Source organism: Crocodylus porosus, unplaced genomic scaffold, assembly GCF_001723895.1.
Source record: "Crocodylus porosus isolate Cpor-Errol unplaced genomic scaffold, CroPor_comp1, whole genome shotgun sequence".
Lineage (NCBI taxonomy): Eukaryota > Metazoa > Chordata > Crocodylia > Crocodylidae > Crocodylus > Crocodylus porosus.
This window is the reverse complement of record NW_017728928.1, coordinates 5,647,057-5,659,632: the sequence shown is the minus strand read 5'-3', so window position 1 is coordinate 5,659,632 and position 12,576 is coordinate 5,647,057. Positions and strand designations below refer to the sequence as shown.

The following is a 12,576-nucleotide window of genomic DNA, read 5'->3' as shown; positions in this document are numbered from 1 at the left end:
CCCACCTATGAGAATCTACTGTTTCCCATTTGCACTGTAAAGTGCACACATGCTGATGCAGTTGCAGCTCCTTAGGTTGCATTTTCCACCTCAGTTCTACCTGCCCAGATGCTACTCCTTTACCTGGTACTGTCCCAGCCCCCTCAGCCCTGCCTTAGCATTATACTCTCCCAACATTTCCTTTAAAGAGCTGCTAAAACACTACTGATTTATCCCTCCTTTCAGGAAATAAGGCAGTATTTTTTCCCTAAGAAAGTACATCCCCACTAACACTGGTGCATGCAAGGCTCAGTGCCATTGGTCAATTCATCCTTGTACAGTCTTTGGCACTGAAATCCATATAATCTAAAGCAGTGGTTCTCAACTTTTTAGACCCAAGGCACCCTGCATTAGACTGAGGCATCATCCCTTGAAAGTGCCAGATCTTAGCTTTCACTCATTTTTTGACTACAGAAAAATAATAGACCAAGTCTTCTGTTGCAAAGAATTCAGAAAGACTGCAGCAGGTCTGAAGGCTTTTAACACTGTGGATTCCTAATTTAATTTTTGTGGGTTTATCTAGTGAATCATGTTTGCACACCTAACAGTGGTAACAGTGTGGAGCACCCCTGAACGGATCTCGTGGCACCCTGGTTGAGAATCACTGATCTAAGCCCTAAGAGATCTTAGAACCATTTTAACAACGTGACTGGGAAACGGGATGGATAAGATTTTTTCCTGTTGTCCAAGGTAAATAAACATAAATCCTAGTCTCCTTTACCTCCCATCTCAAAGTAAAACAGTCCTCTCTGAAAACATTCATTTTGAACAAAAACTTATGAAGAAGTAAAAATTTCATTCACTTATCCAACTCTTCAGAATTTAAAAACCTTTTCTCTTGAGTGCAGATGATCAATTACTATAATTACAATTCTACATAGTACATAAACAAAAGTAAGTCCATCCTCCATGGTCTGGTGTATTATCTGACCGTGTCTAGTTCTTACTTCCCTGTATACATTTGAGGGTATTTTTTGCAAGCTACGGTTACACATCTCTTTTATCCTGTCTCCCTAGTACACTCAGAATACAAGACAGTGTTTGTTTGCTTGTTGTTTTAATACAGTTATACATTTTTTGGTGATAAGACACCAACTTTGAACAACAGTCTTCAACTGAATGGACTCCATCCCTCTGTAGAGTCTCACGAGTCACACTGAACATACCTTTACCATATACAGTGTTGGTAGTCCATAGCTTTATATGATGAAGTTGGATCAAGGTTTCGAAAACTGTCTCCAATATTAGTGACACAGTCGCAGCCTCAATTAAATATAGGCACAACTGGATCTATATTTGAACTTATTCAAAACTCCTATATGCCCAATTGCAAATCAAGCAATGTGTCACATAAAAGAAAGAGTAATTAGACACAGTTCTTTGTGCCTATATTTAACTGCATTGGCAATATAAAAACTGGATTGAGACACACTGAAAATTAGCCTTAAAAGTGCATCCTAATCACTTGGTAAAAAACAAGATCCCATCCCTGCAAAAGCTTGTACAGATGATGGAGCTAAGTACATGTGTAAATATTTGCAGAATCTGTGCATACATTGTTATTATGATACACAAAGAATTCCATACAGGAACATAAGCACTGCATGTTTCTATACTCTTTGAAACATACATTTAATGGACTTAGAGTCCTAAGCAGAAAGGACTCCAGGATCCATACTCATCCCATTACAATTCAACCCATTCTTGTAAAAGCCATTTGGATCTAATAATGTCTTGCTCCTTATTTCCTCTATGTATTTTAAACTGATTTTTAGCCAAATAAACATTCAATATTACATTGAGAGTAGGACTGTAAAACTAGAGTGCCGACAATCACGTAATGCTCTACTACATTTAAAGATGCATATTATATGATTATTGGTTCTTTTTCATAGCTTTGAGGTCCACGATACCAGTAGTATACACCACAATACACTGGAATACAGTGGAATACTGGAATGTGGTATTGCTACGCAATGTAGTATTCCTAAGGTGTGTTCAGGAACATCCATAGAAATCTGCTTGCTTTCCACACAATTCTCGCTCAGTTAAAAATAAAAAGATATACAACCATCCAATCATTTGTCCAGTCTTGTTTGGACAGGACCATTTCAATGCTTCATCTGAGTTTTGTTGAATTTCTAATGACTGACAACAAGATAACAAAATGTGAAGGCACCTTTCTCTACGCATTTCAACAAGAAATCAATTTTTACTAGTTGCGTTAAAAATCCAAACAGGCATTCCAGAAAATTAACAACCGGATACAGCCCCATAAACTTATAAGCAGCTCCTTTTCCTTTCACTTTCAGAATTGTGCAACCATGAACTAATCATGCTGCAGCTGAGCAGTTCTTTCCAGTCACTTTTGGAAAGGAAGGTGGCACACAGACCCTCTGTTTTCAGCTCCATTTGCAAAAATGGTACTTATCAATTGAGTTCTTTACCAGTCTTGATGTATTAAGCATCACAAAACATGTTTTAAGACCACAAAGGACTGTGATATGTTAAAGTATGTGTAATGATGTAACCCAAATAGGATGTATAAGGGAACAGATGACAAAAGATCAGATCTAATCCAAAAGGGATCTTGAATCACTCCTAATCTCTAGTCTCAGGAAAGGCAACTCAGACCATTATTTATTTAAAAAAGGGTAAAGCAAACCCAAGGGAATGGGAGCACTAGAATGGAAACGAGATAAGAGCTCCAATTCCAGTTTTGTCACAAACTCCCTTTATGATCCTAGGCCAGTCACTTCCTCATTATGTGTTACTTTCCCTGCCCATAAACGGAGTTATATACTTAGGTTTGATAGTTACAGATGAGGAGTTTAACTGGTTACAAGCCTTCTTATCTATATCTGTGGGGTGAGCATCTCTTGTTTGAGTAGGGAAAGGGAAAGTTATTTACCTGGTAATTCTCTCCTCTGAAGTTACCCTTACCCAAATCCCTGCTATGCACTGGAGGATTAGGGTGCAAGACTTGCTGGAAAATCCCTAGTTCTTCAGTTCGGGTAATGAAGGATTGAAAGCTGGGACTCTAACCCTACAAACTACACTTTTGCAGTCCATTACAACTCCCAAATACCCTACAGAAATAACATTTACATAGGGGTGCACTGATACAGATTTTCTTGGCCAATATTGATAGCCGATAATTAACCAGCCATATTGGCCAATGCCGATCCGATAACCAACATTAATAATAATGCAAGGCATTTTAAACTACCAACATGCAAACACACAGACACACAAATGCCTCCTGTCTGCTCTGGCCTTCAATGAGGAAGGAAGTGATGACCTTATTCCCATATGTCAGCCCCTTGCCCACAGCTCCTACCTGCAGCCCCACTCCTTGCACAGCCTGTGCTGCTGTCCCAGGTGGGCAGGGTGGACCCCCAGTATGGATAGCAGCACCAGGTATGTCTGGAGCCCCAGAGCATGCCACTGTCTCACCACCAGTGGGCCCTGCACAACTGAGCTCCTGTGGCTGCCAGGGAGAAGCTGCTTTTGCAAAGGCACCTGGTGCCAGCAGAACAGAATGTCCCTCATATGGCACCTTAGTCCCCCACATACAGCCCATCTCCATGGCAGCCTGGTGCTCAGACCCCTACTGCATGTGTGGCATTGCCATGGCAGCAGCGGCAGGAGTCAGTAACAGTCCCTTTGTTGCTGAGCATGGTACCATATACCACTCCCCAGTGCCCCCTCCCCATCCCGCTGCTTGCCGGGTGGCCTGTAGCCTGCTGCGGGCTCAGGCCAGCAGCACGGCGCAAGAACCAGACTACACTCAGAGTGCTCCAGACATGTGGCCGTAATCATCAGCTACAGTGCTCCAAATAAGTCAATAGTCAATAACATCATTTCTACTTTTACTGATGCCAATCCAATAGCCAACCAATGCATACCCCTACATTTACAGTCAGCTCTTGAGCTTTCACATAAAATATAGAGCCCCAACATGTCCCACCCCCTCATGAAGAAAGAGAAAGTCCTCATGTCACTCAAATGATTTCAGCCATCATGACAACACGAAGGGAGAAAGCTTGTTGTACACAGCAAAATATAGATTTTTATAGATTAATACACATCTTGAATTACACCCAGAAGATGACAAAAGGCCAGTGCACTGCATGTAGCAGAATTAACGTGATTGTTTCATTAAGCAGATGTGACTACTGCCTTCTGTGCTAACTGATATTTTATTTCCAAATGGTTTTCAAAAGAAAAAAAAAACATTACGAAAAGCTTCTGGAAGCCAAAAACCAGTGCTTGACAATGGAAAGGTCAATTTAAAGAAACTACAATCTCACAGTTCACCACAACTGAAGAAAGGTATAGCTGATAATACAAGAGCAGTTGGGCTGAGGTTCAGAAGTACCCCAGGATTATCTGGTAAGAAGACAATGTACTCAACCAAGAAAAGGAACAGAAAACAGCTAACAGTAGCTACTCTTGCATCCAGAATAAACTGTCAGCCACTCAGGCTCTCCCTGATGGTGAAAAGGTCATTTTAAGGAAGATGACAAACAAAAATAACATCGCAAGGAGTATGAGAAATAAGAGCACAGCATGGTCTCTTAAAGCTGAGGGCTCAACCTTCTGTCCTTATCTCCATGGAAAGGCTGAAGGTCTGATCCAGCACCAGTTTAAGTGCGGTTCACACAACGACATTTTTAAGAAAAAGAACCCCACCAGTTCAGTTGCTACCTTTTGAATTCCATCAAGCTTCATCCATTTAATGTGTGATGTGCTTCACTGAGAGTGAATACTACTCTTTTTTTTTTTTTTAAATCAGAATGTCACAAGGTACTAACATAAACCTAAGTACCTTACACAGATGCAGGTATTTTTATCAAGCAAATCTGTAATCCACTCATTGTAGGCAAAGCATTATTGAATGAGAGACTCTTACCTGCACACACACCATACCCTGGTTCTACTTCTCCTCACCCAACAAAGCTAATTCAAGTTTATGACTGGAGTTTTACAGAACACACGATACAAGTAGGCATTTCACCACATACTGGCGCTCTGGCTTGGAACAGGAACATTTTGGAAAGCTGTAGGTTAAAGAATGTTCTATCTTGTTATTCCACAGTAAAATGGAAAATTTTATTTTTAAGGACTAAGTTAGAGATCTACTTTGCCTACAGACAGACAAAGCAAATGCAGTTTTAGCTTGGCTGTCATTTAAATGGAGAAAGAAAGGGTGAGTGCCCTAGAGCTGCCACCAAATAGCTGAAGTCTTCTTTCACTGGGGAAAGTCACAGAGCATGACACAAGGGCCCCAAGTGCAGGTAGGCTGCTTCAGGATTCATCCCACCACCACAAAAATCTACTCACTCCCCTACTGAAATGCAAGATTAATCAACTGGGGAAAAAAAAAAAGGATGCCATATCCCTTTTTATCTTGCAAAATTCAAGAGCGTTCCCTCTCACAAGATGATTTCCCCAATGAATATTATCAGATCAGTTGCCAGGGGCTTTCATTATAATACTACACAGTGTTTTGAGAAGTAGGACTTTTTGATTCAGCACTACAGACCCTATTGTGAAGTACAATGCCATCTTTGTATGAAGAAAAATGAACATTTCACAGACTCAACAGAAGACACAGTAAAACAAAAGATGAGACACTGGCAGTTTTATAGAAAAGAGAGATCTAATTTCTCCATGTTTTTGTCAAGGCTCCACAAGTGTACAGTAAATAAGGAGAAGGCAGGCCCTCTACTGACTTCCCCAGACTGTCCAGTGTGAATTGTTTCTCATTCCTAACCCACAAGAGACTGTTATTCTACTTCTAGTTTTCTCTCTGGAAAAGTTTACCAATTAAGCTATGCCACAAATACCACACAAGTTGGCAAGTAACCACAGGGAACTATGCAAAGGTGATCAACCCAGTCTGTCTGTCACCTTTCCCCAATATGTATGAGGCTATACCACAGTAACTAACAGATTTCACTTACATTTCTAGGTTTCAAAAATTACTGGTGTCATTTTGATTGATATTCTCCCCAAGTACAAAAAGATATTTTTTTGGTGATTTCTTAGTTGGGTTAATAAAAGATATCATCTCTGAAGCCGGAGTTCTAGAGTTTTGCCTTTCTTTTCGTCTCAGACCAACACAGCTACCAAATACATCCCTAAGTAAAAGGCACTTAGTCACTGCATTTATTATTTTAAAAGGTAAATCATAAATTACAGCCCAAATGTACTTACTGGACACTACTGGAAAACCAACTTTGCAGCTTTATACAATATCCTTGTTTAGTCCTCAAAGAATAAAAGATTCTCCCTGCCCACACTGCACTGTATTAATACTGTATTCCAAGCAAACGCTGCGATATTCCTACTGTAATACTATATTCCAACCAAAAACTCAAAGTTTCAGCTTCAGCCAGTTTTCAAGTAGTTTAGATTCACTTCTACATTCAAGAAATCATGGAAGTTAAAAAAAAAAACAACAGAAAAATCACATTAGAAAACTGAATTTGGGTGAAAGGAGGAGTGGCAAAACACATCCACGGCTGCGGAAGCCCAACCTACTCTACTGGTCCAAGGGACAGAGCTGAGGAAGTGGTAGCAAGACTGGAAAGTTTTGGGAAACACAGTTATACACAATCTTATGACCAACTTCTGAGCTGACACTAGCTTGAATTATACTGGTTATGTTCTTAATGAAATCCAGCATTTATTATTCTCATGAGACATCTTCACCAGGCTATTTTTGCAGATTTTCGCAACTGTCTGCTATCTGGCAACTGTTTGGCTCAGGGCTGTGCCTGAGACTCTGATGTGTGTCATTAAAGGATTAGGGGATACTTATGACATACAAATAAAGCTAAAAGCAACAGAAGAAACAGCCAGGATGCACTGTAAGTTAAATAAAAACTTACTAGAAGTATGCCACCACAGTGGTTTTTCCTCTGTTATGGAACCCAGACCTAAATAAACCGTTAAACACTTAGTGTAAAGGTATGCCAAACATTTCTCAGAACTTGAGGTCCCAACAAAGAATCAACCTTTTCTGCAAAATGAGGCCTAGGTTAAATATTTTATTTGGCTCCTCGAGATGGACCAAGAGGTTGGGCATTAGCTCCAGATCAGTTCTTGGACTCGCATCAAACACTACCCTGCCATTTATCCAGTCAGTCAAAACAATGTTTTCCATCTAAACCTTTCATGTTTATGTCCTGAAAAAAAACTGCTAATTGAATCCAGTTCCTGAAATCCATTTTTTTTTAATTTATACCATCTCAATTAGAGATAACAAACAGGAAAGAAATAAGTATTACACATTGATTATCGACTGAATCCTTGAAGTGTTCAAGCCAAAACAGAAGGCTGCTAGTTTTGTAAAGCCAGAGAAAATTAGGATTATACACCATCGGACAGATCCGAAGAGTAAACTACTTTAAAAAAACTATGTGGATTTTAATTCCAGTCAGTTTGAGCATTCGAGGGTCCCCACGGTGCTTTTCCCAATCGAAAAGGACCACTAAAACCACATCAAGTACTTGCCTGGGAAGAGTCTCGAGACCTGACAACACGTCCATTCAATTCAGCGCTTCTAACAACTTTCCCAAAGCGCGCACAACTTCTTTAGAACAACTGACCCGACGTTTAAATCACGTTGCAGCGGACCCAGTCCAAAACACCTCCATCCCCTCGGAGGGTCCTTCCCGAGACAAGCCAATGTTTCCCAAAAAATCTCCAAAATGCTTTATGCAGCTGGTTGCTGCCCACACAATTGCTAAGGCTGGAAGATAGGGGCTTGAACGATATCTCCCGCACTCTCCGTCTGGGCTCCTTAGCAAGCAAAGGCAAAGACAACAAAACAAAAACGCATGCTCCTTTTGCGGACCGACAGCCTGGCTTCCCACGCGGCGCCCCGCAGCTTATTTTTTTGCCCAGACTCATAATCCTCTGTGGGGTCTTTATACAGGAGAGGAGGACGTCCCCAGCTCCTCCGTGGAAAAGGGGAGCAAGATCTGCAGATTGTTTTATTTATTTTTAAAAACCACGCACCCTTCCCTCAACAGTTCCTCCACACCCCACAAACTTTTCCAGTAGATTTTTTTTTTTTTTAAGGACTCACTCTTCCTCCTTGGGGGGGGGAAACCCCCTCGCTCGTGAAATCCTTGTCCCAGACGGTTTCGGAGGAGTTTGGCTGCCCGGTCGCGACACGAGCTGGCCGTGAGCGGGGCTGCTCTGACTGAACGAAATGGCCCGACAAATCCGGGGTTTGTTTTTGGTTTTTTTTTATTGTTTCCTCTCCGATTCAAAAAAATATATATTGTTTGGTTTTTTTTAAATAATTTTTCCGGGACTCCTAGAAGTGACAGGGGTGGGGTGGGGGAAAGGCGGCGGGAGCCCGGACAAAAGAGGCCGCCGCACTCGGGGCGAGTTCCGCCAGGTCGGGCCCTCAGCCCAGCTCGCCTCACGCGACGGGTCCCCCGCCCGCGCCCGCAGGCCCGGCCGGGCGCCTCACCTGTCAGCCGCAGCTTGACGGGCCCGTTCCTCCGCGCGCCCGGGTTGGACATGTCGCCGCCGCACCCCGCGCCGGGCCCGGCCTAATGGAGTCGCGCGGGGCGCTCAGGGCAGCGGCGGCGGCCGGAGGAGGAGGAGGAGGAGGAGGAGAGGCCCGGATGTGCCCAGCGGCGCCATGAGCGGGGCCGGCGCTGGGGAGGTGGAGGAGAGGAGGCGGCGCCTTCCCCGCCCCCGCCCCCTCCCCCTCCGTGCCGGGGGGTGAAACGACGCTGGTCCCTCGCCCTGGCGGGGCCGCTCCGCGGACACCCAGCCCCGCACCCTGGTTTTCTCTTCAAAAATGAATCCCGAAGAGAAAATAACCCGGAAGAGAAAAAAAGAGGACATCAAGGCATCGAGAGGGGGCGACCGGGCAGTCCTCGCTGACAGAGACTTGGCCTCCGTCCTCTGTCGATGCCAAACCCGGCGCCCCTGTGCCCTCTGTTTTTCTCTTCGAGATTGGGTTTTTTCCCAAGAGGAAAATCGAGGGCGTGCAGGCATCTGGTTTCGTATCGAAGGAGGGCACGCGGGCTGTCCTCGACCATAGCCCGTGACCTTTCCATACCAAACGCCGCGTCCACATGTCAGTCTGGTTCCTTAAGGCTGAAAAGGAAAGTAACGGGTGAATCTAAAGTGGCTCTTCAAGAGGAAAATAGAGGGCACAAAGGCGTCCAGTTTTGTATCGGGAGAGGACAAGCGGGCTGTCCTCGATGGCGGCCGCTCTACAACAGAGTCTTGACCTCCGTCCTCTATTGATACGAAACTGGACACTTTCATGTCCTCTATTTTTCTCTTGAAAAATAATCTCAAAGAGAAAAACAGAGGACATAAAGGTGCCAGGTTTTGTATCAATAGAGAACAGAGGACAACCAAACTGTCCTCGATGACGCCTATAAAGCACTTCCCCGGGGCATAGAAATGGGAGGAAGATATTTGCAATCAACAGGGAGATGAGGAGGCACAGGTTTCTACCCCAAAAAAAGGAAAGATGCAAAATTAAAAGAGTTTCACAGGCCCCGATATAAAGGCAAGCGTCCCTATGGAAACTGAGGGGTCCCTGGCTCCTTCAGTACTTCCACAGGTCGCAATGGGAGAGCTGGAGGAGCTGGGAAATCGCGGGAAGGGCTGTGTATGGTCGTTGGGCCATTCGGGCTTAGACAGACCCCCGGTTTACCTGCAATTTAGATGTGTTTTCAGCCAAGGTAATTCCCATATTCCATCGCTGTTCTCCAAAAAGATAAGAATTGGCTTGCATCCCAAGTCTTTATTCGAATTTAACTTCTTGTTTCCATCTTCCAGACGCTGCAGGAACTACTCCAGAAATTTCCAGGCTTTGTAGCACACCAGGGGGCATTATAATAGCAGCAGGGCACAGACAGGCAAATTAGCAAAAAGAAATAAATCTCAGCTTTTTGTAAAAGGTCCATTTCAAGATGATCACCATATTGGAGAGCAGGAGGGCTGGAAGGGACCTCCAGAGGTCCCTTGTCCAACTAGGTCCCTAATCATGTAGTCCAGCAGTTCTCAGCCTTTTGCACCTTATGTCCCACCAACCATTTGGTCAAAAAACCCTGGTCCTACCATGATAAAAACAAAACCCCACAAAATTGCACTGTTGGAGATAATCTGTTGATTCACCTATTTGACGTGCAAACAACTGATTTTTTTCAATCGGGCAATGAGTTGAAGTCCCATCTACATGACCTGCGAGTCCCACTGGTTGGGAAACACTGATCTAGTCCAGCCTCCTGCCCGAGGCAGGATCATCCATATCCAAACCATCCTGCATAATCGATCATCTGAACCCTACCGCGAACCCTGACACAGCACAGACCTAGCACCCTAACCTGCCACAGGCTAAGCAGGGGAACCACGGCAGCCAACGTCCTGTTTCTATGAAGCGTTGTCAATGCATGCTCAGGTGATCCTGTGTAGGGGCCATGCCCCCTGCTACAGAGGAAAGCAAAAGCCCCCACAGTCTATGTCAATCCGAACACAAGATAAAATTGCTTTCTGACCCCAAATATAGTGATTGGTCTGACCCTAAGCAAAGGAGCAAGACCCTCTAGCCAGGAAGGAACCTCCAGCTTTTGTCCCAGTAGGAACATTGGCACAGCCCAGTCAAAGTCACCGGCCTTGAGTGCAGCCTATACCCAACGCCTCTGCTGCCAAGTAGGAAATCGCTGCCTGTTTGACACTTCCTCCAAGACGGCTAGTTTAATAGGGCTTTGTGACATAGGTCCCATTCTTCTGAGGCACTCCACAGTATCGCTTGTATTATCACAGCACTTAGGAGCACTAAACACAGCACAGGACCATTGCAGTAGGTGCTCTACAAACACAAAACAAAAAGACAGTCTGTTTCTCATATGTCTCGAGGGCGCCTAACGTATCACACCACAATGGAATTAATAATATAACTATTTAAACCCACACAGTCTGTTAGGTTTGAGGATCGAGTGATCATTAAAAATAAGAAACAAACACAAAAAGGTTGCTTGCTAGTATGTATGCACTACATGACAATGATTTCTGTCAAAAACTGCAAAATGCTTCTGGGGAATATGTTCCTTTGAAGCAACTTTTCCTCATCGAATTCAGCCTACAGCTTGCATAGTAAATTGATCCTGAACATGCCTTTTTGATGCATCTGGGAATTACATGAGAACTTTAAGAAGAGGTTTTTACACTCGGGTGTTCCTCGTGTGTTATCTGTGGAATAATTGTAAGTTCTACATTGTACGAGACGCTGCTATGACGTAATTCCATTGGGTCACGCTGACCTCAGTAAAAACGCTGCGGCTCTTCCATTTGCACGGTTTCAGATGTCTGGTTCTTTGCATCATTAAAAAGGTTATGAAACTTGCATGCATAATAGCTCTTTTCAAACAGTACAAAATTGGATTGATTAATTGCTTGAGAAATTCTAGTTTCTAAGAAGTATAAAAGTAACATTTTTTTTCCATGTCTGACTTGGCCAAAGTACTTGAAAGTGCCAAAAACATTTTAAAACTGTCTATTCAGATAACTCATGGCCTGACATTTAGAAGTGCTCAGCATCTCTGGAAAAGCTTGATTCAGAGCCCATTTAACTAAATAGGATTCCTTTAATTGGCTTCCATAGGCTTTGGATCAGACCCGATGTCAGGCCAACAGTTACTAGCTGCTGACCATACTGAAGTTCTCTGAAATTTAATGGGACTCAGCACAGGCTTCAGGGTCTGCACTAACAGATCTCAATGTAGGATTGGAATCTTACAGATTTAAAACATTACAGAATGGAATATTAGGATAGAATTTAGCACTAACTTAAAAAAAAAGAGAGAGCGTGGAAAAAAAAAAAACTTTCACCTAACTGATGGTGATTAAATGTCACAGTGCCTTATAACGTCAGAGTGCCCAGGCAATCAGAGCTTGCACTTCTGCTCATGCCCAGAACTGCCCCAGGCTTGAGAGGGCAGTAGGGCCTAGTGCTTAGCTCACACCTACCCCTGAGCTAGGTGGGTAGGTATTTTCAGCATCCTCATGTACACTGGCAGAAACCACCACTTTCTTTTAGAGCATTGCTACTGCCCTCTTATTAGAGCCTTGCGGTTAAAACACTTGTCCAGGAAGTGGAAGATTCATTCAGTTCTCTTTGTTGCCAAAGGATATTTAAACCACATCCCTGACTGCCTGTCCATGCAGTTCTGGGTGGGGCCCTCCCTATCCTGAAGAAGCTATTCACTTCTGAAAAGTATACAAGATGAACTGGGCCAGAGAAAAGGAAGCATAACCACTTACCTGGGAAGGGAGGGTCCTCAGTTACAGCCTCTGCTTCCAAGACTACCTCTGTCCAATGACTGTATAATGCAAAAATCATTGTCAGCTGACACAGGTTAAAGATGCATCTTTCTTCTTTCCTAGTGACACATTAAGCAATTCACTGTGCTGTAAACAAGAAGCAGCTCATTGAATAATGGAGTTAGAACAGAGGAGAAGAGAATCAGGAACACCCCCTTTGACTTC

General features: G+C 43.5%; 1 protein-coding gene across 1 annotated transcript in view; it reads right to left on the bottom strand.

The window, feature by feature from the left end:
* SMURF2 (SMAD specific E3 ubiquitin protein ligase 2) overlaps positions 1-8,736 on the bottom strand; it is a 97,464-nt gene extending 88,728 nt beyond the window's left edge. Inside the window, exon 1 of the mRNA XM_019542377.1 lies at positions 8,534-8,736. Within this exon, the coding sequence (XP_019397922.1) occupies positions 8,534-8,585 (52 nt within the window). The 5' untranslated portion in view covers positions 8,586-8,736. The remainder of the gene's footprint in view (positions 1-8,533) is intronic.
* Positions 8,737-12,576: the final 3,840 nt, after the last annotated feature.